General features: G+C 40.4%; 1 protein-coding gene across 5 annotated transcripts; it reads right to left on the bottom strand.

Annotated features, from left to right (window-relative positions):
- Positions 1–139: 139 nt before the first annotated feature.
- LOC133448730 (leucine-rich repeat neuronal protein 1-like) lies at positions 140–16,275 on the bottom strand. Of its 5 annotated transcripts, none has more exons than XM_061727542.1 (3): positions 16,159–16,275; positions 5,674–5,897; positions 140–3,209 (listed from the first exon to the last, which is right to left on the bottom strand). In XM_061727542.1, exon 3 carries the CDS (start codon positions 3,014–3,016, stop codon positions 869–871), a length of 2,148 nt encoding a protein of 715 aa, XP_061583526.1. In that variant the 5' UTR covers positions 3,017–3,209; positions 5,674–5,897; positions 16,159–16,275; the 3' UTR covers positions 140–868. The 5 variants fall into 5 exon arrangements, with proteins under 5 accessions (XP_061583526.1, XP_061583524.1, XP_061583528.1 ...); XM_061727540.1 differs by lacking the exon at positions 16,159–16,275 and adding an exon at positions 13,472–13,796; XM_061727544.1 differs by lacking the exon at positions 5,674–5,897 and having other exon boundaries at positions 16,159–16,258.
- Between the last annotated feature and the right edge of the window lie 10,134 nt (positions 16,276–26,409).

The raw sequence follows: 26,409 nt of genomic DNA, 5'->3' as shown, positions 1-26,409 counted from the left end.
GCTGGAATCAGAGAACTGCAAGTGCTCGTCTAAACCTAAAAGTTGCATCAACTCTTTAAGAGTGAAACATCTGACAAGGAAGAAAGTCTTTGCAAAAGAACCACATTTTTATTTAAGTTGTTCATGATACATTTGGCATGTAAAAATAACAAACTAAGCAAAACAAAAAGTAAGAGTCTAGACAAAGAAATTAGTAATTAGAGAACAAGTTAAAACATTTCTAGTTCACTTTAATAAGAATAAAATTGAAATATTTTAAGAAAAGTTTGTATTCCTAGCATTCAACATGAAGTTTATTAGCAAACTAAAATCCTACTCTCTTCCAGTGTAAATCAGAAAGTTCAAAGTTATAGTTGATACAACATTACTGCACAATTGCTAACATTCAGTAGACAGTTTAACAAGTCTAAACCCGCTGTCAGCTTTTATCTGAAGTTCAAAGAAACTGGTTCCTCTATGAGTGCACAACAAATTAGCTGTTCTACAAAACAGGTGGGGGGGGGGGATTGATTTTTGCTAATGCAATTTTTGCTAAAGGATGACAAGCCACCGCTCCCTGTGGTATAAGTCATCAAAAAGCAAAATTAGTCAAAGATGCACCACGGAAACAGAGCAGAGCAACTAAGTCAACATGGAGGCTAAATACAGCTGCCGTCTCAGAGAGTCCAGAACAGTTAAGAAATACAGATTAAACAAAAGGCGATACGCTATACTAATAAAAAAATCTTACTCTTTAACACTCTGCCTCTTCTTAGCAAAGCTGAGGATACAAAAAACACTTGCAACCTTAATTGACTTTTGCACCAAAATGGCAAAAGTGTGTCTTTTTGTGCTGCTGGAGAGGCATTGAAGCCTGCTTAGTCAGTCCTCACCACATGTAATAACTGCGTGAAGTGTCAACTGGGGAAGGTTTCACCTCCGTGGGGCCATCTTTGTCCTTCTCCCCTTCCGTCTCCCACAGGTTAATGAGAGGAGGGTACAGCTCATTAAGCGGGATAGACGAGGTCTTCAGCATGTACTTTTTCAGGGAGTGGTGATAGTTTTTCCTCTTCCATCTGCGAGCCATGTAGATGCCCACAGTGGCCAGACTGATGAAGGCCAGCATGGTGGACATGACAGCCAGCACGGCCACACTCGGGTGCTGGTGGGACAGGTCCAGAGCGAAGGTAGCGCTCCGAGTTGTCACGTTGACGCAAGACTTGTGTGTCTGCAAGTGGATGTTGGAAACTGTGAGGCACACCTCATACTCAGTGCCCGGCTGGAGGTGCGTGAGGTTGTACTCGTGAACATCCACAGGGACGCGAGCTGTGTAGGTGATGTGCGGGTTGTCGATCTTCATGGTGGCCGAGGCCCATTTCAGATCGGAGGACATGACATTCGAATTGACTTTCCACGAGACCAGAATGGAGTGGGATTCTGTCTGCTTAACATAGATCTTCATCACCTGACCGCTGTCGAGCAGGGTCCCATTTACGCGGATGGTGGCGACCCATGTGTCGGCGCCCTCTGTGTTCTGGGCCACGCAGGTGTACCGACCAGAATCTTCCACCTGCACGTGAAACAGCCACAGAGTCCCGTCGGTGCTTAAGTGATAGCGCTCCGTCGAGGCGTCTGCTACGACTTTGGTGCCGAGAGGCGTCACCCAGTAGATTTCTGGTTCCGGCTCGGCCATGGCCCTACAATCCAGCGCCACATTCATGCCCAGCTCAAGGTTCAAGTGGCTGGGAAAGGTGTTGTGAGATATGAGGGGAAGACACTGCTCCGTGGACTCCAGCAGCTTCAGCTCTCGAACCCGCCGGCCTCTGAGCTCAGGTGGCGAGTTGCACAGCATGGACAAAGGCTCCATAAAGCGCACTGTCGTCCTATTCAAACTCATCCACTGAATGACACAGTTACATCGCAGCGGATTGCTGTGGATGCTGATCTCCCGCAGGTTGGGCAACACCTCCACAGTGTGCTGGTAAATGGCAGTTAGAGCATTGCTGTTGAGCATCAGGCTCTCCAGTGAGGGCATGTCCCTAAATGCCAATCTGTGGATGTAAGACAGCTTGGGGTTGTTGGTGGCCTCCAGTTTTGTCAGTTCTGGCAGGTTGTCCAGAGCGTAGCGATCAATCGACACTAACTCCATCATATTGTTGATGCCCAACTCTTTAAGGCGTAGCATGTTTCTGAAGTCTCCTTCCTGAATTTTGTGAACAGGATTTTTGTTTAAATCCAAGAATTTGAGATTTGGAACTTTTTGAAGGGCAAGTTGAGGGATTCTGACCAGCTTGTTGTCATAGAAAGAAATACTCTCCAGATTATCTAAACCTACGAAAGCATTCGCTGGAACATCGGTGAGATCCATCCCTGCCAGAACCAAACTCCTCAGGCTTCCCAACGGTTTGAAGTTCATGTCCAGGAGACCAATAACTGGGTTCTCTCCAACCATGAGAATTTCCAGATTTGGCGTTTCTTCAAACCAGCGGCTGTCTATAACATGAAGCTTATTTGAATTGAGGTGCAGGCGCAGCAGGTTACGCAGGCCTGAAAAAGCCCGAGGAAAAATGGATCTTATCTGGTTGTGGTTGATGTAGAGCTCCTGCAGGCTGGAGAGGTTTCCTAGGCAGTGGTCAGGCAGCTCAGTGATCTGGTTCTCCTCCAGATGCAGGGTGGTCAGGTGATTCATGTTTCTAAGACCTACAGCTTCCACATTAGTGAAGTTGTTCTGTGAAAAGTCCAATTCTGTTAAGTTCAACAGAGCCTGCAGTTCGCCATAGGTGCGAGAGATGGCGTTACTTTGGAGCAGAAGAACCTGGGTGTCTGCCGACATGTTGGTAGGGATGTGCGTCAGCTTCAAGTCGTTACAGTCCACTGTGGTTGCCTCTTTGTAGGTTGACTGTGGGGTGAACCAAGGGCGGATCTCGCATACGCATAAACGAGGACATTCTTTGCCATTCACCGGCAGCAGAAAGGAGAGGATAAATCCTGTGAAGAGCAAGAGCAGAGGAGCCCCAAATGTAGAGCCGAGTGCCATGTTGGCTGCTCTCTCTGCAAACAGAAGGGTTAGAAGAGAGGCAGTGGTTGGCAGAAGAAGCTGAAGGGATGGCTCGTGGGCATCAGACTCCTTTTCGTGCTCCCTTGATGCTGCTGGTCCAGAACGGGGATTTCTAAGTCAGAGGAATGATTTTGCATAAGGAAGGTCCAGCAGGCATGGGGTCACTTCCACCCTAAAAAAATGAAAGAGAGCAAAGAAACTATTAAAGCAAGTATTTTTGAATGAACGTAACAAAAACGATCAACTGTACGGGGTTGTAAAGGTAACAAATATTAGGCATGGTTTTGTTTGGGTTAATTTTGTTGTTGTTGTTTTTAAATGAGGCAGATCTCTACGGTACCACCTCATCGATGCTTAGGAGACTAAGTTGACGTGTCTAAAAGAGCAGAATGAACATCTAAAATCCCCAATATCCCTACTCCTCTTGCCAAGACATTCAATGCCAGTTTTTGATGTGCAGATACACGGCAGATACTGTTGGGTTATTTCGTTTTATCACCCTACAAAGAAATGAGAACCAGACACAATTTCAAAGTTTTTCAGCTTTGCAAAGGGGAGAGAGCTCCTCAGAGAATTCAGAATACTGAGGTGTCTCCGCTCAACTCCGACTGAGCTTCCCTCTTCAGCTTGAATTTATTCAGTACATGGGCGTATTCTTTTTACACATATTGAGTACATGGGCGTATTCTTTTTACACATATTGAGTACATGGGCGTATTCTTTTTACACATCATGAGTACATTTTTACACAGGAGTTAGGCAAAAGTGCTGAGCTTGTTATTTCGCTGTTATTCCAGACAAGACCGAAACTATAGCAAAATGTCATACACTTCCTTTTTAGTTAAAATAGTTCCAAGCTTTTAAGGTCAAACGCGGGGAAATCAGAAGAACAGGATATAAAACTGATTTCACAACAGACATGAGACACGGTACATTTTCTACTTGACTGCAGACTTTAAGGGTCAGCATTTAGTCTGTTTAAAGTGATTATACATGAATTTCTCCAACATCTCCCTCCTGTTTATCATTTTAACATACTAAATCCTTGTACACATCAGTACATCATCCCATGTCAGGACAGTTTCGATGATCACATCATAATCAAGAGACAAAGTATGGCTTAAACAACATCATCATATTCCTCTCTAACATCCTCATATTTATCTTCGGTTGGTTTCAACGCTTGATATTCATGTTGGAGCAGTTGGTACTGGACAAAAGTATTTGCCATAGTTTTTTTTTTTATCATGGATTTCACACAGGGCAGAACACAGGTGGTGAATAAGCAGAATAGTATTAGCACACACAGTATCGGTGCACTAATTTTCAGCAAAAGGTGCCACCAGGGGCCACTGGTTAACCATGATAGGGGATCCCAAGTGGACCCCCCTGAGTTCTCAGCATGTTGTCACCTCAGAAGGTCATCAAGGAGCTGCTGTATAGCTGTCATATTAGAGCTTCCATCTGGGATCCAGGTACAACACGTTTCTCCAATTATTTTACACACTCCGCCTTTCTGTGTAAAAATATCACTGACATGCAAATGACAGTAGGCTCATGAACAGCCTCACTCCACTGTATCCAAAACACAGCAGCGTTAATTTCATTGTACGAAATCCAACCCTGACGACGCTGTCAATCATCAGTAGTGATTTTACAACAAACAGAGTAAGGACAAATGATTGATTTGGTTCACATTCATGTCACCATCAACCCAATCATTTGTTCTCATGCTCACAACGTCAAGAATCACAGTATTACAAAGGTAATCTGTAATTCGAATGGTGAATTAACCCAATTTGAAAATTCTATGATTCTATGCCTTCATTCATGGCTTTATATTCCTTAAGTTTCACTCAGGACACAAGTTTCCTTTTTTTACAGTTTGGTTTTAGCCTGATCGTTTAGTGAGCAATTTAAATTTTGCCTCACAATTTGGGAAACCTCACATTGAACAGACAGTTTCCTGTCATAAACATCAGACAAGACAAACAGTGGACATGAAACACAACCCATTAAAAACCATTCCTAAGAAACCTCTTCTCGTTATTCTGTACTTTAAAATCCCTGATCTTAAAGTGGGTCCCAGACCCAGTGGGTGTCGGCCTTATGCATTAACCCCAGGCTAGTATCTATTAAAGTCCCTGACTTCAAAAAGATCGGGTCCCCGACCCGCTGCCAACCACCCTTTTTCACTAACAAGAGGTCTTTACCAGTCTCCTAGAGCCTTCCATTTAAGTAACCATTTCACGTTCTCTGGATTTTTCTGGAACATAAACTTTGCATCTCCTTCTAAGCGCCCCCCGTCGGGGGTCTTACTCATGCACGTGCCCATGTCGCCTATGTGGCAGTCTGCGTTGTGTTATTGTATTAAAAAAATCACAAATCCAACGTGAAGTGACTTACTTCAACAGACCATTGACAACAATGCTGCTGCTTCAGTGACTTACTGTTGGCATTCACTCGTCATTCACACTTCTCACAATAGTCTATCCCTGATAACTATTGTTGGCTAGCCTCATCCTTCCTGCCCCAGGCAAAGGAAGTTTTCTTATTCTTATTTTTTCCTGCCCCAGGCAAAGGAAATTTTCTGGTTAACCTTGTTTCCTGCCCCTGGCAAAGGAAATTTCACTTACTTCTCAATTGTGCCGGTTCTCGATGTGTCGGATCCCGTCAATCCAGGGCTGACGAAGAGAGTAGACCTATGACGCTGGCCCGCTGAGGAAGTTACCCCCCGGGTCTTTCTGTCAGGTCTCAGACCCTGACCGTGCACGGTTTTCGTCCTCTCCCCGTCAGCCGTGGGTATGTGGGAAGGCGGGTCACAAGGCACCAAGATGTTAGGTTATTTCGTTTTATCACCCTACAAAGAAATGAGAACCAGACACAATTTCAAAGTTTTTCAGCTTTGCAAAGGGGAGAAAGCTCCTCGGAGAATTCAGAATACTGAGGTGTCTCCGCTCAACTCCGACTGAGCTTCCCTCTTCAGCTTGAATTTATTCAGTACATGGGCGTATTCTTTTTACACATATTGAGTACATGGGCGTATTCTTTTTACACATCATGAGTACATTTTTACACAGGAGTTAGGCAAAAGTGCTGAGCTTGTTATTTCGCTGTTATTCCAGACAAGACCGAAACTATAGCAAAATGTCATACACTTCCTTTTTAGTTAAAATAGTTCCAAGCTTTTAAGGTCAAACGCGGGTAAATCAGAAGAACAGGATATAAAACTGATTTCACAACAGACATGAGACACGGTAAATTTTCTACTTGACTGCAGACTTTAAGGGTCAGCATTTAGTCTGTTTAAAGTGATTATACATGAATTTCTCCAACAGATACGGTTTGATGAAGTGCACAAACATTGAACCAATGTAACTCGGAATGTGGCAATCCATCCGTTTTACTTTTGCCAGAGTGGGTTCAGAAAATGGACCAGGTGATGGAACTTGGAATCAAACTTACTAACATTATTCTTTTTTTTTTTTTTTTTTTTTTTTTAAGATTTTTACAAAATCCACAAATGTAGATATTTTCATTGTTTTTGTTTTTTACTTGAACGTGCAGAGTTTTACTGTTTAAAGCATAGACAGCTGCGTCAGACCACAGAGCAGCATGTTCCCGTCGTATCCCCCGTCTTTGCACCTACTTGGACCAACTGGGATGAATGTGTCACTGGACTGGATAAAGTCTCGACAGAGCATATTTAATTTGGGGTTTCCTTACAAAAAGTTCTTATTATTTGAGCATACGGATTGGTAACTCTTATCAATTATGTTCAAGGTTTGCCTGTATCTTAAGATGAAAGAACCTATTTCAGCTTTGCTTCCATGAAGAGTCTGTCTCCTTGGATATTACGGACATGATGTTCTCTCTGAGTTGGTTTGATTATCTGCATACCAGCTTGATATCAGTTATCCTCTTGAACGACTGTGTGGAGGAACCACAACCTGCTGCTCTGGCTGTGAGCCCATTACACAACAGGCTTAGTATGCAGAGAGAGCGACCTCTTCACTTTCAATCAGTCCCTACTTACTTTATCCTTTATCTAATATATACTGAATATATACTGTACATGTGAAGGACAATACAAGCATCCTCGACACTGAGCACATTTTAATTTCCCTTCAAAGATGAGTCAACATTTGTATTTTTATTTTGGGCATGCCGTGCAGACATCTTATATGTAGAACCTGGTGGATGACAGCTGATATACTGCAAACTTGTGTATACAAATTTGTTCACCTCTGGTCAAACTTCTGTAACCTTTTGTTTGGTTAATTTTTGCTCATTCTTTCTAAAACAAATCCATCATGTTCTGTGAAATCTGCCCTTTATTCAAAGATATGGCAAAACCTTTAGATCTGATTTTTGAGATCCTAAGATTCTAATGCATAAACGGTTTCTCTGCTCATTTTTTAGCTTTATTTTTTGCCTTTTTTTTTAATTGACAGCCTAATGCTTCCCTCAGAATTTCTTCACTGGAAGAAATATTTCTCATGTTACCAACCGGAACACAAAAATGTGCCTGGCTTGTTTAGATTTTACTTCCAAACTTGCAAAGTTATGCAATAATACAGCTGAAATTTCTGTGAAAGTCAACTGGGACTAAATTCCCAGATTGCTTGCAAGGACTAAGTGCTGTCTTTCTGCACTGTGAATGGAGGATAACTATGACATTTGATTTTTCTGAATTGAATTTAATTACACCATAATACATACAGAGACAACTGTAATTGGTTTGGAAAACAATCAGTCAATGCAGATATTGGTGGTGCATTGAGCCGTTTTGTTCAGCCCTTTGTGGCGATTTCAGCGCAATCTGCATCTGAACCTAACACTGTCCACTAGTGGATATATTGATGTAACAACCAAGACAACAACGTAAAAGATGCATGGAAGTATGAGGGCGGTGATGTATAACAACGCTTGACGTGGTTATGTATGAACTTTAGGTAGCATAAATGGGCATTTAGTCTCATTTGATTGCTTATATTTAGTCATTTTATTGCAAGTGTGTCTTCACAGCTGACCAGTAGACCCCCTACTACAGAGACTGTTAAATACTCCTGAAAACCTCTTTAAAACTGAGAATATTTATGCCATTCTGAAATGATTTAACATTTGTGATCTTAGGCCAAAGACCTTGGTAAATGCTGATTTATGAATGCTAAAGTTTTAAATTGCTCTGAAATAATTACTGATTATAATAATGATAATTTGCTTAAAATATCAGTTTGTAAATTTAGGAATTTTGGAGGTCAGTTCAGTTTAAATACTTAACTAATTATAAGTAATCAATATTTCACACATGCCCAAACTTTCGCTTGCCTCTTTATTATTCTGTGTTTGCGTGCGTGTGTGCATGTGTGTGTGTAAGAGAGAGAGAGAACAAAACAGAGAAAAATGCTGTTTCTCAACGGCCAAGTTCCTCTGATATTTTCATAAATAAACACAGATCGTTTTCCATTTGCATGTGCTGGCTATTACTGCCCTGCCACACACTGACACTTCACAGTTTTTCCTCTTTTCAAATTTGCATAAGCAACAGTAAAAAAGCATCTCAACAAATATGGAAAGGAACAAAAATCTGCTTAGAAAAACAGCCCAACAAGGATGTTTCTATAAATGTAGATATGATCGCAAGAGTAGGACAGCTCTGGAAAAAAGCAGCTTTCAGCAGAATCACCACAAACAAACAGAAAATACACTGCGGAAGCTTAAGCAGCATCGACGCTCACCCATCTTGCTGTGTTTCTGGGTGAGAACGGTGACTGGTATCAGGTGGCTGGACTCTGCAATGACCTAATCCAACACAAATTGATTTGATTCCCTCTGTGTGACTAAAGTGTGGCAGCAGAAACCTCCATCTTCTGTTGACTCTGTCTATAGTTCTTGACTGGGGAAGACTGGGGAAGACTGCTGAACATGCAGCATTATCTGTTTTTAATCAACCATAATTCAGCCTCTCAAAAACAATCCAGTCATATGCTGCTTATTTTAATTAACTGCCTATAAATACTCTTTGTTAAGTAGAGCTTTACGGGGGAAAATGTTTTGCTGTCCTCCCTCTTCCTCCGTGTGTTTTGCGCTACTGAAATGTTTAATTGGAGGAGACAGGCAGAGTAATCGTTGCTTTCATGCTGAGGCCATAAAACTCCGACACCTGGCACCAGGTTTTTGGCAGCTTTGCAGCACAATAGGGGTCTGCATCCACTTCCACCTGACGCTGTGTGTATGTGTTGACCTTATTGACGCTTTAGAGGTTCACTGATCACATATGATCTTTTTCAATGATGGCCTTCTTCATACTCACTGGAGGACACAAATCCATCCTTGCGTACTTCACAATGCGCCACAGGATGTGTTATTCACAGAGTTGATCCACTGAAGTGGATCAACTTGCACTGAATGAACTCATGCTCTCAGTGAGTTGACAAACATTAATGAGATTAATAGCCTGACTGCCAAAGTAGTGTCAAACTAGAAAATCTGTTGCTTATTTTTTCCCTGATGCAGAGCAGAGCATAGAAGCTAAACAATCAGGCTTACATGGCTATCTACAGCACATCTATCTCTATACTTATCAATTTTCTGGTGTAGATTCTCAGTCATCAAAGTCATGGTAATCCAAAACGCTTGCAAAGACATTTCCTTCCATTTACGCTTTTTAAGAAGTACAAATTTCGTCCTATTCCATCACCACCACCCCCTCTTCCAGTGACAGATTTTAACATGCATCTACATACAGACTACTGGAAAGAGGCAGAATAATCCTTCACCAGCTCGGTATCATCCAGCTGACTGTCTAAGCTGAAGCCTTCAGCAGTGGGATTTAGATTTTCTTTTTTTTAATTCTGATGACGGCGCAGTCTCACAACAGAATGTGTCGTTGCTGCTTTGGGCCGCAAAGCAAAATGAAGCATTTTAGGAAAATAAAAGCTTAAATACTGTTGAGTTACTAAACTTTCAGTGCTAAAAACTCATTACATGCTTACATTTTGCATTATGTGAGACTGTGTGTACAAATATTACCATTATTCTTAAATTTTACCTTGAAAATTGTAACATATGAAAAAGGTTAGACCATAGAGTGAAAATTGTTCACGGACATTTGACTTCTTTACCTTGTAGGAGGTCATGGTTAGGATTAGGCATAAAAGACAAATCAATAGGTTATGATATTTATAAAGGATTAAGGATTTAGAAGAGTTTGTCCTAAATATGAAACTCATAATCCAGAGATCTCTGACCCTGATGTTTAACATGGGGCAGCAAATTACAATTGTGGCACATAATGAGGTTTTACTGCTTATGTAGGCTGGATACATTTGTTTAAACCACAGGCTTTCTGGACAATGCAGGAAGTGAGATAATAAGCCCAGCGAATCGGTTTCGAGCCAGGCCCCTTTGTCTTTAAATTTATGCAGGTGCAATTTCTGATTTCAGTGGAAGATAGTTTTAAAAAGACTACTTATTTTGTAAGATTTTGAGATAATTGTATTAGTTTAACTTACGCATATTGATACTATAATTTAGATGCAATGCAGCCGAAAGCTCACTTTACCATAAGTCACTAGCACAGAGAAGAGGAGCCTCACTTGAAAATCCATTGCATTCGTTTTTGACGCAACATTTTCAGCAACCTATCCCTAACCCCGAACATTGAAGAGTTGACAGACATTACAACTGACAATAATAATCTGACAAGGCAGAGTCACAACAGTAACGTACGTCTGTTCAGTCTCTCAGAACAGAGCAAAGATGCTAAAACAGCACACTTTCACCATCTGTTTTCTGTGGCCCTATGTCACACTTGGTACAAAATGTAAGCAGTGTTTCTGAATCAGCAGCATCACAACGGGCTCACAGACATGCCATCACCATGGCAACGGGTACCAGCATTTCTGTTTCATAACTTAATGAGAAGACATGAGAGGCTGCTAGTGCCCTAAGGTAGCTAAATTAATACCATGGTCAGAGCCCCCCCTGGCGTAAGAGGGGGACTGAAACAGAACCTGTATGATAAAACATCAAGGCAAATAGTCTACGTATGAAAAGATTATACATACATAAATACATAAATATGGTAGCTATATTGTGACCACTGTACACAACAATGATCTTTCACAAACACTCCTGTTGTATATCTAACTCTCTTCTTGCATTTGCGCCGTGTACTTTTGCAGAGTTTACAAAAAGTGCAGACTAGATGTGATGCAAAACTGGAAAGGAGGACTGCCTGATGTTGGTCCATGTCCTCACTGAGCTTGTCTGCCTGAGAAACATCCTGCTCCTGCTCCATTAGTATGCAAGCGTTTCACTTCACATCACAGACGGCTTTGGTGCAGCTGCTGATAGCAGAGGAGGAGAAGCAAGCACGTCCATTCAGTCAGAAAGAAGACACCAAGAGGAAGAGGACGGTCAGCTCTGCTTCAGCTAAAAAGCCACAGAAATAATTTGATCAAAAGGAAAATACAACATGACTAAAGGCACATTGACAAAATCCAGAACTATGGATGGACTGAAACAACATTTATGTTGCATACTTGAACAGTATCCTCCAAGACCCAAAAAGTTAAGCTCAAGTTGTCTGTATTTGTATTTTCTGTAGATACTTATAGCTTGATGTCCCTGTGAAGCAGAGTTACATCCTGAAGCAATTATTTTTCTGTTTTCATTTTTTCCCCAACATCCTCCCCCTCCGCTTTAGCTCTCCCTCACAGTCACAGTTATCTGTGAAAAGTCAACGCTCTGTCATTGGTGCACCGGTCAATCCTACAGCCATGCCAAAGTCTCTGATCTCTGGGGAATACCTGCTTGAAAGCATGTGCCAGGGACTATACCGTGTACTATTTGAATGAACCTGTAGACAAAGACATCATGCCAAAAATGATGCTTTAAAAACAGCTTCTTTGCAAGTCTTTGTGGTTGTTTTTGATTGATGAATGAATGAATATGTAATTGCTTTAAACTTGTACTTCTCCAATAAACTTTAATCAAAAACACACACACAAAGAATATCCGTGTCCATGTCAACAAAGATGAACCCCCCTGATTCAGTCACCACACATTGACTTTTGAGTAGCCAATAGAGTTTCCACACTTCCCTTCAGCTCACACTCTGAAAAAAGGGGGATGGTCCTGCCGTTGCACCCTTGTCTCCACTCCTCTGCTGTGAGAGCCCAGACACCAGCACACGCTGCAGAGTTCGGCCTATTGCGCACTCCACTCATACCCCCAAACACGCAGACGCACCGAGACGTGTCTTTGTTTGGGAATTTTCTCACACTCCTCATCATCACCAGAGGAGACACGTCACACAGCTTTGTGCTTGCCAAGTTTGGGGGGGAAGGTGGCAGAAGCTCCTGAACAATATGACTGGTTCATTGGGTGACATTTGCACCAACTGTGTCCTTTCCCCTCCAAGACAAAGTCAACACACAGAGTTGAATGAAGGAAAGATTCCAATGCATGTTACTGGCGTCTCAATAATAACCCATCTCCATCACATTTGTGCATCAACACTGATGATCCCCCTGCTCTTGTGTTGCCATAGTGATGTCAGTAACAGGTAACAGGTACTGCAGCACCTGAAACGTCCAAGACTAAAGGTGACCCTAATGATGCAGATTTCCAGCTCTACCAAAAGTCTTTATGAAAACAGTGATTCTGAGGCTTTCTTATCTTTGCCTCAGTTTCTGACATCTGCTGCTGATTTCTTTCCCTCAGGCGCCCTGCTAGGTTTGATGAGACAGATGTTCTGATAGACAGGTTGTACTGCTCACCTGTTCCAGCAGAACTCAGCACTGGTGGTGGATTCTGCAGACTATGTACATGTTACAGTATAATGTCCTGGATAATGTAATACACCTAGATCTTTGCAAGGTTAAACTCTCAACCAGGTTTCAATTATCTCTCTTTCTCTGTTTTTTTTAACTTAACAAAGGTTATGCCACACAGGTTTCTTCCACGTTTTCTAATCATAGTCCTTACTTCCATCTGTGTATGACCAAATATCCAGACTTGTGTGAGGATTCATAATAATCATATACCATATATGGATTGACTGCAGAGCTCACTGTCCTTAGATTACTGTTAAAATACATTTATTGATTAGATCCATCAAACGCAGTAAAAAGCGCATGGACGAAGCGCAGTGACCAAGCTATGGATTTTTTCCTTTTTGCCATCTAAATCACATTTTTTTTGTTTGTTCAGCGATTCCTTGACGGCTGTAACACGAGGTTCCACGGAAATTATTGTCTGCTATCATCCTCAAATACGCTTCATTATGACTTCACGTTTAAAATCAGGACTGATGTTTGGAAATATTCCTTCTGAAATGATGATCAACTGCGATAAGCTGCCATTTTTCTACGAGAACATGATAATTTCAGCACATGCATCATGCCACAAACAGATGGCTCTCACCTATGAAGCGCTGCGTCCTCCGTAGCCTGAATGCACGGCAGACTGCTGCAGCCGACTGTTTCTCACACCAGCAGCATCCGCAGCTCGGGGAGGTTGCGCGTGATGTGCAGATTATGTTTTGGAGTACATATATTCAGCTATGTTTCCCTGGAACAGCCAGACCTGTGGACAACACCCCGGGGTTTGCAGGATCCGTTCACTCGATGATGTTTCAGAGATGGAAAAAGCAGCAGAGCGCAGCTTCCAGAGACTAACAGCTGCCCCCCAGCGCAGGTCAGCTGGACTCAAACACGCCTGACTGTTGTGACCAAACGAGCAGCCTCACCATCTGTCCTGTCATCGCTACCATGGGAACCCAAGTCCCACCCTATACCGGGCGTGAGGAGCAATGTGGTGGTGGGATGATGCCGCAAGAAGGAGTATAGTGGCATCCCAGGGCAGAGATGAGACGCACTGACTCAAGCCTGAATTATGGTTCCGCGTTAAATCGACGCAGAGCCTACGCCGTCGGGTACGCGGCGACGCGCACCGTACGGCGTAGGCTCTGCGTTGGTGTAACGCGGAACCATAAATCAGCCTTCAGAGTTGCTGATCTTTCTGGAAGTTGTCGGTCAGGTCAGCCAACCTGCATTCATCATTTTTGATTGATTTTTTTTTTAAGCGACTCGTGGAAGAATATCAAAGGGCATTGGTCGATATAAATTTAATGACCTTATAATTAATAATTCATATTATTATGGAAGGACATGGACTTCAAAGTGGATTACATGCATATCTCTCTCCATCTTTCTGGCTCATCAATAAACACAAAAATCCTTATCATTCCCAAATCCTGACCCTATAAATTCACAACCCAAACTTTAACCTAAACTCAACTCATATCTTACACCAAGAACCCTAAAATTACACTATATGTTGACTCATTACAATCTGGATTTTGTGACTGTGCTCATGTTGAACAATATACACCTTGATTGAAGGGAAACTACTCTAATCATATCTAAACATAAATCCATTCCTCTTCACTTTTGAATATAAGCAGTTCACTAAATTGTTGTTGTTTTTTTTTGTAATATTCTTATAATTAAGTTTGAGTTTCTCATGGGTCCTGCCTAATTCAGTCACAGGCAGACAGCACTATAGGTGCTTACTCATGCATACCAGTAAAATCGATTTCCAGTGACTTCTTATAACTTTTCCTTTTCTATTATAAAATCATACAGATAAACACACATATCACATGCAGCAGGATGTGGAGGACAAATAAGACATAACATCAGCAGGTCTGCAAATGTTTCTACAAAATTGTGATTTCCATTCAAGAATATGAATAATATTGTCAATTCAGCCTTGAAAACATTTCAATCTAGTAGTATTTTTGCAAACAAATCAGCTATGTAATGAAGAGAAATGGTAGAGAAAGTTAGTGTTGAGTTAGTGTGATTTTTGAACTCCATGCAGTTTTATTTCTTGACCATTTCTGAATAGAAATGTGAAATACACAGTTTGAAACACTGTAAAAGTAACTTCATGACCTTTAATGTGGGTTTCTGTGACATATTATCCTCTTCATCCAGTGCTCCAGGTTAAGCTCTTCTATAATGCGCTGAAAACCTGTTCTGAGGACCAGAAATATGTCACGTTCAGCTATTAGTGTCCAGGGAAAGAAGTGCAGGGCATCACAAAGGACTTATGCCATGGACCCAAAGCTTTGGAATAACTATCTTTTCCTTCAAGCAGAAAATCTGTAAGCACCATTTGGTTCAAGAAGTAATTGCTTTGAAGTCTGTGTTGTTTTTATCACTAAAACCTCATTTCTTTTCAATCACGTGAAGATTTGATTTGAGAGCATTCTGATGGAGACCATAAAAAGTAAAGTCATCTCTAAAAGCTTTTGCTCCGGATGGTACTCCCACGAGTCTGTGAGCTCACTAACATTAGTAAACTGCGTCTGACTTAACTGCAGCATTTTTACGCTCCGCCTCTTATGTCACGGGCAGTTCTCATTACTCATATAAGTCAGGCAGCCGTCCGAAGGTCCATGTTGCACATGTTGGGGCTTGATGACTTATATCTTCTTCAAACAGCCTTGCTTTGAGGTGATAATTATGTGTAACATCTCACCATGTCTAGACTATATAATCATTGGCACACCAGGAAAAAAAGATCTCCTGATGGGGCGGCCAAACCATTAGTCCACTTACTTCCATCTCTCATTACATTTTCCTCTGTCCTTTTATTTATTTATTTATTTATTCATTCCATAGCATTACTGCTATGAGTAAAAATTGAGAAATTTACATTAAATGGTTATCTGCTGAAACAAACAACCTTATTATAATACTTGGAAAATGAAAATGACATCCTTGTGCAGTTTCTTTCACACATTATATCAAGTAAATATAAATTGCATCTCCTTTTAAAATAGCAATTCTTGCACCAGGCAACCCTCAGTGATTTTGCTTGATTGATTAGTTAATGGTGTAAAGTAACCAACTATTCACAGACAACATATATTTATCATCATCCAGACACGTGCACATGTTACGATGATCTTCTAACCCTTTTTTTCCCTGATAAAAAACACATTATCATGATAAAGAGACAAAGACCCCCAGAGAACTTGTGCATTTCCTCACAACATGAATGATAGAAACACATCCAAACGCTTGCAAGCTCATACTTACACACAGGAGTCCATATGTTGAAAAAGAAACACTTCGTTTAATCTCAGACCTGTCACTTGTTTTCTTTTCTCCCTTCCTGTTCGCTCATCCTCCTTGTTTGCACTCTAAGGGGAGTAGTGAAAATGACAACTTTTTCACCAGTCTCTGTCTGAGCTGCAGCTTCAGGAGCTGCCAAGCTGCTTCTTCACCCAAATCACAGCTACCGAGGAGGAATGTGATTATCTCTGCAGTGAGGAGAAAATATAGAAGACAGATGTCGTACAGGATTTACTCACTTGCATTATAATTAAGCAGATGAGTTTACATTTTCAGCACAGGGGGGAATAAACACTAGTTTGCAGGTTTCTTCTTTTATAAGTAGCACAATCTGGATAAAGTTAATAAGCATTTATGCTTAGAAGGTTATAGGCTAATTAAAATGTCCCAAAAGTACTGTACAAGCCTGCATTTTGGAGCATGTATTACAACTAAATAAGTTGTTGACTGCATCCAACATGTTGACTGGTATTCTGGTACTGTCTATACTTTGTAAAAACTGCTCAGGTTCTCTTAACAGACCTTTTCCTGAAGGTTCTTCATTTCTCACCATGAAGAAGCGTGTACAAAAGGAGGACAGGGGCCCTTTGTGTGAGATTGTTCTTTATTTTGCTGTTAGACATGCAAAGTATGAAAAATAACTTTTAATTTACCATTACAATTTATTTTAATACAGTTCAACAATATGGAAAGCCACATTTTATTTTAGCCTTTTCTATAGGTCCTAAAAAAGGTCGAATGGCCCTGTGTTTAGCTGATAGACATTTGCAAATGTCATTATTACTGGTAACAGAAACAACTAAGCATTTGTGCTGTAACAACAAACACTTTAAATGATTGTTATTTGGAACAATATTGGAACTTGTAAAGTTATACTTACTTTATAAAACTGAGTGATATTAGGATGTAGCTTCATGTCAGTGAAGTCCAATGGCCTCAAATTCTCATACATAGCATGTTTTACACATAATAAATATTATGTAGAATATTTTTTTTAATAAGACATGAAATATACAGTATTTATGTCACAGTAATTTACTGTGGTACAATCTTAAACTACAGGGTTTTTCAAGTTATTCTTACTTCTTATAAAAGACAGAATGATCCCTGTTTCTAGTTGTAATATTTAGTACACAATGAATATATTGGGTAAATGCATGTTAAGTACATATGTATTAATTACAGCTTGGGAGTATGTTTCTTCAGAAGCGTTGTGATGTTTGAAACATTTACCATGGGAACCGGTATCTTTCTACCAGCTCAGAGACTTTGAAGTAAATTCAAAACTCAAAATGTGCGTGCATGCACAATTTTTAACTGACAAATCATAATTTCCCACATTAACCTGCAGTGCTTGTGATGGAGTTGCCATGGCAATGACTACCAACCAGGAGAGGCAATGCAGCATATCCAGCGGTTTATTAGATCTCCAATCACATACCCCCCTCCACATGGCCATGTGGGAAAACCAGTCCCACAGAAACACTTGCCCTCTATTTTACCTCTTTCAACTTCTAGCTGCATAAACTCTCTCCACATCATTATTTAGTTTGTTTTCTCTTTCCTCGGCAGCGCTTGTTTTCAATCATGTTCGGGTTGAGTAACGAATGTGAAGTGATGATTGAAAAGATGAGCACTGGAGGAAAATGCAATCATTTGTGATGACACACATTCGTGTTAATTTACCCAAGATTTATCCAGAATATGTACAATATTATTGGTGCAGAAAAGGAGAGCACTTAATTTATAAAGATGATAAATATGTAATATGTTTTGATTTAATTTTCTTGATCACAATGGACAGTTTCATGCTGCCTTCAGATGTTGCAGGAACAGATACCTGCCTCTCGGCATGTAGATCATTCGTTTGTCACACACCCATTGTAGCATTAACAGCTTCTGCACAGCTATTATAAATCCTGCTGGATAAACTGCAAATGTTAGTTTATTTATGCTCACAAACACACCAGGATTGTTGTCTGTATTTTTTTTTTTACATAATCCATTGTGTCTCATCACAAGGACCGGTGGAACACAGTCAGTCTTTAGATACAGACAGACAATATGATGCAGTCCAACACAAATGACAATAAACAGCCTCGAAGACTCCGCTCACAGCTGGATCAGTACCACTCAGTCTCAGCATAAATTTAACATTATATGCTTTGCTGAATTTTCTGAAGAGTCTTTAAATTGCATGGCAGTAGAGTGTACAGGTAGTATTCTGGGGAAACACCTTTGTTCGCCTTCTTACTGAGCGCTGAGGAGATCAGTATCATTCCTTTGTCTGAGCCCATGGAGCTTCGGCCTGGAGAGAAAGAAGTGATATGAAACCCTGTTGGTCTACCACGAGTCTGTCTGGAGGAGCATGTAAATAACTACCCGTGCTGTATAGAAGATTAAAAATGATAGTACTGTCTATGTCGGACTCATGGATGTGTCAGAATTGGTCGTAATGACCACAGAGATGTTGAGGTCCTGACTCCCGTTACGTATGTCGATTTGTATTAGTGTCCATATTAGAGCCTGCTGCTAAGCAACCAATCACAGCTGCTTAAAAACAACACAAATCCCTTTCTAATTGCTCCTGAGTAAAGCAATTGAGCTCCTGGGGGATGACTTTATTCAGATTTGCCAGAGTGCTTGATTTGTTTCAGCCAATCAAAATCAGGCCTAAAACATTCTGAATCCTTTGTATTTGCAGGCACATGCATGTGGGTTACCTGCATGCTCATTTAATTAATGCAAAAATAAATCAAAAAGCTAACTGCTCTTGGGCGTGGAGCCAAAAAATAAATTGAAAGATTTTCACTTTGACATCTTTAACTATTCATCACGTTTGTCTTTTAGACAAACGTGAATTTCAAACAGCTGAGATTTCTCTTTTCTAACAGTTATTCCCAAAAGAACAGCACATTCATTTTGATGGACACGTGAAACCAGCAGCCTTTTGCCCCACTGATGTTTTGCAGAGGAGCAGAGGGAAAAGACTGCCTGAAGTTAAAAGATTTTTTTGAAAACTTTTCCATCTGAGACACAGCTGGGGGACATGTGAAAAAAAGTGCTTTCTTGTTAAATCATTGTCGAATTACCTGAAGTCTTCTCCTTGCAGCTCCACAAGAAAGGAGTAACGAGGATGCCTTTACCATCTGTGTCTCATCATTAAGTAATTATCAGTGTGTTGAAATCATGGAACCGTTAAAGCTGCGTTTCATCTCCAGAGACAAAAGCAAAGAAACATGGGAGGGTTTATAATTAATAATGAAAGGCATTTATTTAGTGTTTGGATTTTTGTAGGTCAGTACAACACAGATTGCCATCACAGTTTTCACTGGAAAGCTGCAAATGTCGTGATATCACCTCATCAAGTAGTTGTCATTTCATGACCAATGAGAGGCTTTCAATTCCTGATGCCAACACTTCAGAATGTGCACAAATACAGGTATGTGAAAAAGCAAACGTGCCTTCTTTCAATGCTAAAGGGTCATACATTCAAAAGTAAACTTAATAATAATATTATAATAATATTTTACAAATACTTTGCTCCTTACCAGGTTTTAGAATAACCAAAATAGAATGAAACCAAGGTAGAAAGCAGAAGCCTCGTGGAGAATGATTTATACGTCATGATTCAAGAACTTTTAAAAAACAGCTTTGCCAGTAACAACTATGTCATGAGTCTCTCACATCATTGTGGAGGAATTTTGCCCAAATCTTCGTTACAAACTTGGTTCAGTTCATTGACACATGTGGAAGTTTATTTATGTACAGCTCTCTTTGGTTCTCTTTAGTCTGGGCTTTGAGTTAGCCATTGCAATAACTTGTTTTCTGTTTCTACCATTGTGGTCGGACAGATAGTCTCCATACAGGGATTTGCACGTGTGGAGTTTGTCTGTTCTCTCCGTGCTTGTTCAAAAACATGTTTGGTACGGTCATTTGTGATTCTAAATTGGCCATAGAAGTGAGTGTCAGTGTGTGTGTGGTTATTTGTCTACATTTGACCATGAGATGGACTGGCGACCTGTCCAGGATGTACCCCAGCCTCTCACCTGAAGAGAGCTTCTATAGGCTGCAGCAGATCCCTGTGAATCTCCTTAATAGGAATGAACAAGAATAGATAACGGATGGCTGGATAGACCCATCTCAACAAGCACGGTCTTGCTTAAAAACATGTAGTTCAGGACTCTGGGTCTTAACAAGTAATACTGAGCATGTCTGCATTAGTAATTTTTCTGTTCAGCTCTTTTTGTGTTCATTTGAGAACGAAAAATCAGTGCATCTCCCCATCCTCCATCCTCAACCCCCTTTTGCTCACTCCTCCCTCTGCTGCGCCAGCTGAACAAAGACAACTGGTCTTTGTTGGCTGCATGCTCTGTCTGAGGCTGAGACTTGGAGCCAGAATGCCTTTTTATTGATGCTGGTGGCAAAGATAGGAGTATTGCTGCAAATGTGCATGCCTGTGGACAGCAGATATGTGAGGAAGTGTTAATGCTAGATAAAAATGTTAGGCCTTGGCCCTCTATTTAGATCACAGGTGCCTTTTTCAGACGTGTTAAAAAGACACGCAGTTAAGAGAGCCGAAACAGCTGTTTCAATAGAAGAGCTTCACCCAGCACCTTTTCTTCTTCAAAACACTGATGCTCTTAGTGTTTTAGCTTCAAAAGATCAGCTTTAAAAAACAAAATATTCTGCACAAAGTCCTTCCATCTCTACATCTTGCATGTGCTGTTTTTTATTTGCAAGGAAATGGACCCAGTGAGCACATTGACTTGGCTAAGATGACAATCCTGGCCACCACGACTGAGGGGAAATGAGCTGGAGTGATTCGGACCGTGGGGGTAGGGGTGGGGGTGGATACAGGCAGTGATGGAATTTTTTTTTCTCTTACCCCGCCCACTTCTGTCTATATATGGTTGGACTGAGGCGCTGGGGGTGTTTGGGCCAGTGATACAGTAGTTGAGGAGGGTGCATGGCACCAGACTAGTCTGCTTTCCACAACATAATTCTTTGTATACATTTTTCCGATAAACCATCCATCCGATAAACCATAGCCGACTTAATGTTCATCCTGATGTATTATTCATTTTTTTGCATGATAAGTATGGCTTGTTATTTTTTTTTTTCCTTATTCTTCAGTTGCTTCTGTTTTCTCAGCCTCCAGCTTGTGTTTCTTGATATTTCTGGGAGGTTTTGACCTTGTTGTTTTTGCCCCTGTGACTTGGATACCTCTCTCTGTCTGAGTGATCTACTGATCGAATAAATCACCACTGACTGTCCCTACCTGTCTGAAGTCAAGCACTAGAGTCCAGACTGCTTCGCTCCTTGTCAAAAGGGTTTGCCATTAATTATTTCAATTCCACAATGGCAGTACATTTATAATTGCAGATGTCAGTGAATTTGGATATGTCATTTTTATACCATGCATATGTTTGTAAGCCTTTCAGTGAATGGAATGATTTAACTTACCGGTAATTTCCTGATTAACTAATATCAATTCATGGGAAGTTAAAGAGCGCAACTGGAGTGTGTGGCTATACGCCTTTATAATTCAAGCTATCTCTCTATCTAAAGAGAAAATTAAAATGCCATGGACAAGATAATTGGTGAGTGAAGGGTTGCCAAGGGCAGAAAAGCTTCAGAACATTTACATTAACGTTTTTTAACATAGTGGAAAACCTTCAGATATTCAGAGAGCTCTGTTGTGAAAAAATTGTGAGAAACACAGGACCTTTTTGAAGAAAAGATCTGAATAAGATTTATTTTAAATGCTTGATTGTGCGCGTGCACGCACACACACACACACACACACACACACACACACACACACACACACACACACACACACACACACACACACACACACACACACACACACACACACATGCATACACACATACACACAATATCTGGTGTCCTTTAAGGCATTGTTGAATCAGTATTGTAGGAATCGACCTCAGCGGGTGATCGCTGCACATCTCACAACACACCATCATTTCTGAAACTAATTGCGGCTTCAGGATCCAGCACGGTAATTTGAAGACATTTGGGTTTTAAAAAAAAACAAAAAACAACTCTAAATCAATACAGACTGTGCTTCAAAGGGACACAGCAAAGCAGTGTTTCAACTCTACTGAGACTCATTATGTTTTAATAATTATGAACGCTGAGTAATGTGTTGCCGTCTGTTTGACCCCGGCGCTCAGCTTTGCAGCTGTCTTTAGTAAGCCGCAAACTTTAAAACAAACTTTTAAATGCAGTGAGTTTTTTTCTTATTCCGTAATGGATTTGTGGTGCAAAACACAACAATCCCAAATCTCAACATTATTATAGAGGAATTAGTGACCTATCACGCAACTTTCAAGCAAATCAATACAAGAAAATGTATCCCTGCTTTTTTTCCCCAAAGTTGTTTTTTCTTTTTGTTTCTCTCATTTTGTACAGAACAAACAGATTTTAAGAGACAAGAAAAAGTCTGCTTGTCCCACTCTCAAATTAATCAGCCTTTCAATGATTTTTTTTCCCTTTATTTTCCCTTTTTTCTCTTTTTCTTTGTTTTCTTTTTTCCCTTTATTCTCCTTTTCTTTGTTTTTCTTCTTTCTTTTTTTCCTTCAATGATTAAAGCATGGAGCCAACAACCTTATGAAACAGCAGCATTTATTAATTAAGTTTTTTTTTCTGTGAACCTGATACCTATACTTTGCTGCCTTTAATTGAGATCTTTTTATATGAAATACTGCCTTATAAGAAGCCCCTTTGTATTACAAATGTGAAGCCACTAAAATACTCATTTCCAAGGACTGATTTGTTGTTACCGAGGCTGTTGGCCACCACTCCTGCCCTTTTATAGCATCCTGCAGCCTGTATCAGCTACAATGAAATGCTTTTCTGTCAAAGCTGATTCAATATACCAGGATGATTTCTGCTTATTCATCATTCACAGCTATTATTTCTGTTACTGCTCCAAACACTAAAGCAGCGCTGGCAACCTTGGTGTCAGTATGTGTGGCTATACTTGTTCGTGGGGTTGCTCTACACGCTATTACATGGCTTTTTTCGGTGTTACACTGAGACTTGATCAGTCCCTTTTCAAAGAGAACAATGCACAGATACAGACAGAAATGACAAGATCACCAGTTAGATCAGTGTCGGCCTCCTGTGAGGTCTCGGTAGAACCACAGCAGTGTTACCCTTCCCACTGCCGTGGTTCTTGTCACTCGTCACATCCAGACAAACATGAATTTTAAATATTAACAAGGTCTTCAGACAAGAAGTGACACTCACTGTGAGACAGTGGCACAGACGGTGTGAATGGTGGCTGCAGGAGGAAATTGATGAGTTTTAATGTGGATTAGTTGGTTTTTTTTTTAAAGAAAAACATGAAAGGATGTAAAAATGTATCTTTTACAATCTTGGCCTATCCAGAGGAAATAGGCAATCACATCACTGAAGAAAAATATTGAAAGACAGGTTATAACTCACTAAAAAGTTAGTTTTTCCCTTCCAATGTTATTAGCTCTATTGGTTTACATTAAGGGAATTGTTAAAGCACTGGGGATGTGAGAGAACACAGGTTTTCTAATAAGAGATGGAGGACAGAGGGTTACGCAGTGGGACATAAAGTACTTGAATAAGAAGAAACATGAGACTGAGAGTTTTCCTTCAGCCATGGCAGAAGAGAAATGTTCAGTATGAGTCAGGTCTATACTGTATGTTCCTGCTGAATTGTTATGCTAACATCCAACATATATGCCCATTTGACATCGAGCCAAAGGGTAGACAGTCATGCCAGAAGCACTTCTTACACGTCTAAGACTAAAAATGTACGCCAGCATATTCTAAGACTGCTGTTTGACTCCAGTCTGACTGTCAACCGGAGACATGTCGCTCCCATCATGGAAATGAGGCAGTATGCTCAGGCACACATCTAGTCCCTCAGTGGAGAGAATGGTTTCATTTGGTATTTAAATGGGTCAAACTGTGGTGATTTATTCATGCTCTGAGTCTTTAATGCCACTCAGCTTGACAGGCAAGTCGTAGGCTCACCCAACAGAAATACTTCCTGCTTCTCAATCTCACCCCTTCTGGATATATATGTGAATGTAAAGTACATTATACAGTAATTCACTGTATGCTTTTTATGTGTCTATATAAGTGTAACTATTGGTCTATGTAATTATAGCAATACATCAATGCAGACTAGAATAAACCTCTTTATTGCGTGAATTTTACAGCAATTTTAGTGACTTATTATAACTATACCTGTATATAATGTACAGGCAGATTAAAAGAAAAACCTAAACACCTGACAGTGAAGGCATCCTGAGGTTCTGTTACACTGGGAGACGAGTGGGTGTTTTAACTGCTCATCCACACGCTTTATGTTTTTTTCTTCTTTAATGTCCCCCCTTTTTGTCTGCCTGGATTATTATTATTATTATTATTATTATTATTGTTGTTATTATTATTATTATTATTATTATTATTATTATTATTATTATTATTATTATTATTATTATTATTATTATTATTATTATCATTTTGTAGCATAAACTTACACTGTGATTACTAAAGAAAAGGCTCAGTATTCTGATAAATACAGTCATCTGAAATCCATCCCAAAGTCAGATATCACTGAGTGTAAGTCATATATGGTATAAGCTACAAAAATGAAACAAAAATAGGAAAAAAATCTGATTGTTACAAAGCCCAATCCCCTGGGATATGAAGAACAAAGCGATCAGAAGAAGAAAAAACATGACATAACTCCACTTGCTCTGATGTTATCTTTGCAATGTACCTTTCCTCCATCTGTATTATTCCTGATCCTGCATCACCCCTTTCAATCTCCCTTTGAAATCTTCTGACTGGTCCATCTGCTTTTATTGGCTGCAGGTCACCTGTATCAGTGAGTGAGACAAAAGAGCGCCTGCACTCTTCACTGCACTCAAACATGAAGAAGAAAAAAAATCCTTTGAGACAATCATATACATGGCCAGCCACTGCCCCCACAGAGCAGCTTTGTATTATTCACACTTGGTAGGTGTGAATGAGGGAGAAGGGGAGAAAGGAGAGCAGAATAACAACAAGACGTTGACCCATGATTTGCCTGTGGTGAGAGGCCTCACAAAGACCTCCTAACAATGTGTCGAACAGGATGAGATTCTTATCAAGGTCACCAGACAAAAAAAAGGCTCTATTTCTTAAACATTCATAGCTTATAAAAGAGTTATCTCTCTTTGTGTGTATAATAAGTGTCATAAAACTGTCATCTTGCACATAAAGTGTCAGAGTACCCTTTTTTGATTTTTTAGTGTTTAGTTTTTACTGTATCCACTGTCTTTTTGTCTTAAAGACCTCTTGAAATTTCCATTTGTGTGCTCCAGTTAATAAGTTGCATGTCTGTGTTTATGATATATTTTCTCTATAAACCACATGTTGCTGAGTTGTAGAAAAAAATCTTCTTATGCTTGCATTTGTAATGCCTTTACTTAGACATCCAGAAGGGTGTTAGAGGTGATTGGAGATTGAGATTGGAAATAATGATAATTAAGCAAAAATCCCTGAAATTGTTTTTATTCATTCATGTGGTTGACCTAGTAAGCCCCAGACCAGAGGGGTAATCATGGTTAAAGCATATGCACAGATATAAGCATCATTTGAAACAGTGGAGCAAAAACAAAAACAAAACAAAAAAAAAACTCATCATAGAAATTCTGCATTTAAAACTTAAACTTAATAGAATAACACAGATTAATATCATGACAGTATTATTTTATTCACGCTAGGGAACATATGCAAGAACCATATTCTCCTTGTGTTTAGTCTTGTCCACCTGCAGGTGCTGGGTACAAAAGTAGCCAAAAAGAACTGGCACTGTTTTCCAGGCCTTGGAAACCCACAGTAATTACACTAATACACCACCCTCTAAGCAGGCTCATTTGTTTAGCCTCCAATAGGGCTCACCAGATGGTCCCTTGAGCCCAGTGTTTTTCCATATTTATGAGATGAAGTTTGACCCTGCCACCTCTGAAGGGCTGACCTCTACCCTGGACTCTTTAGGGCATCAATAGGATGTGGAACAGGACTGAGGCTGAGGCATTGCACGTGAAGCACCCACCCCCCGCCCACAGTCGCACGAGTGAGTGCCAGACCCCTCTGAGCGAAGACATTTGGATGTGTGTGAGCACCAGGGTTAGCCAAGCCTGCTGAGCTTTC

This window comes from Cololabis saira, chromosome 8 (genome assembly GCF_033807715.1).
Source record: "Cololabis saira isolate AMF1-May2022 chromosome 8, fColSai1.1, whole genome shotgun sequence".
Taxonomy (NCBI): Eukaryota; Metazoa; Chordata; class Actinopteri; order Beloniformes; family Belonidae; genus Cololabis; species Cololabis saira.
This window is presented reverse-complemented; position numbering and strand designations above follow the sequence as displayed.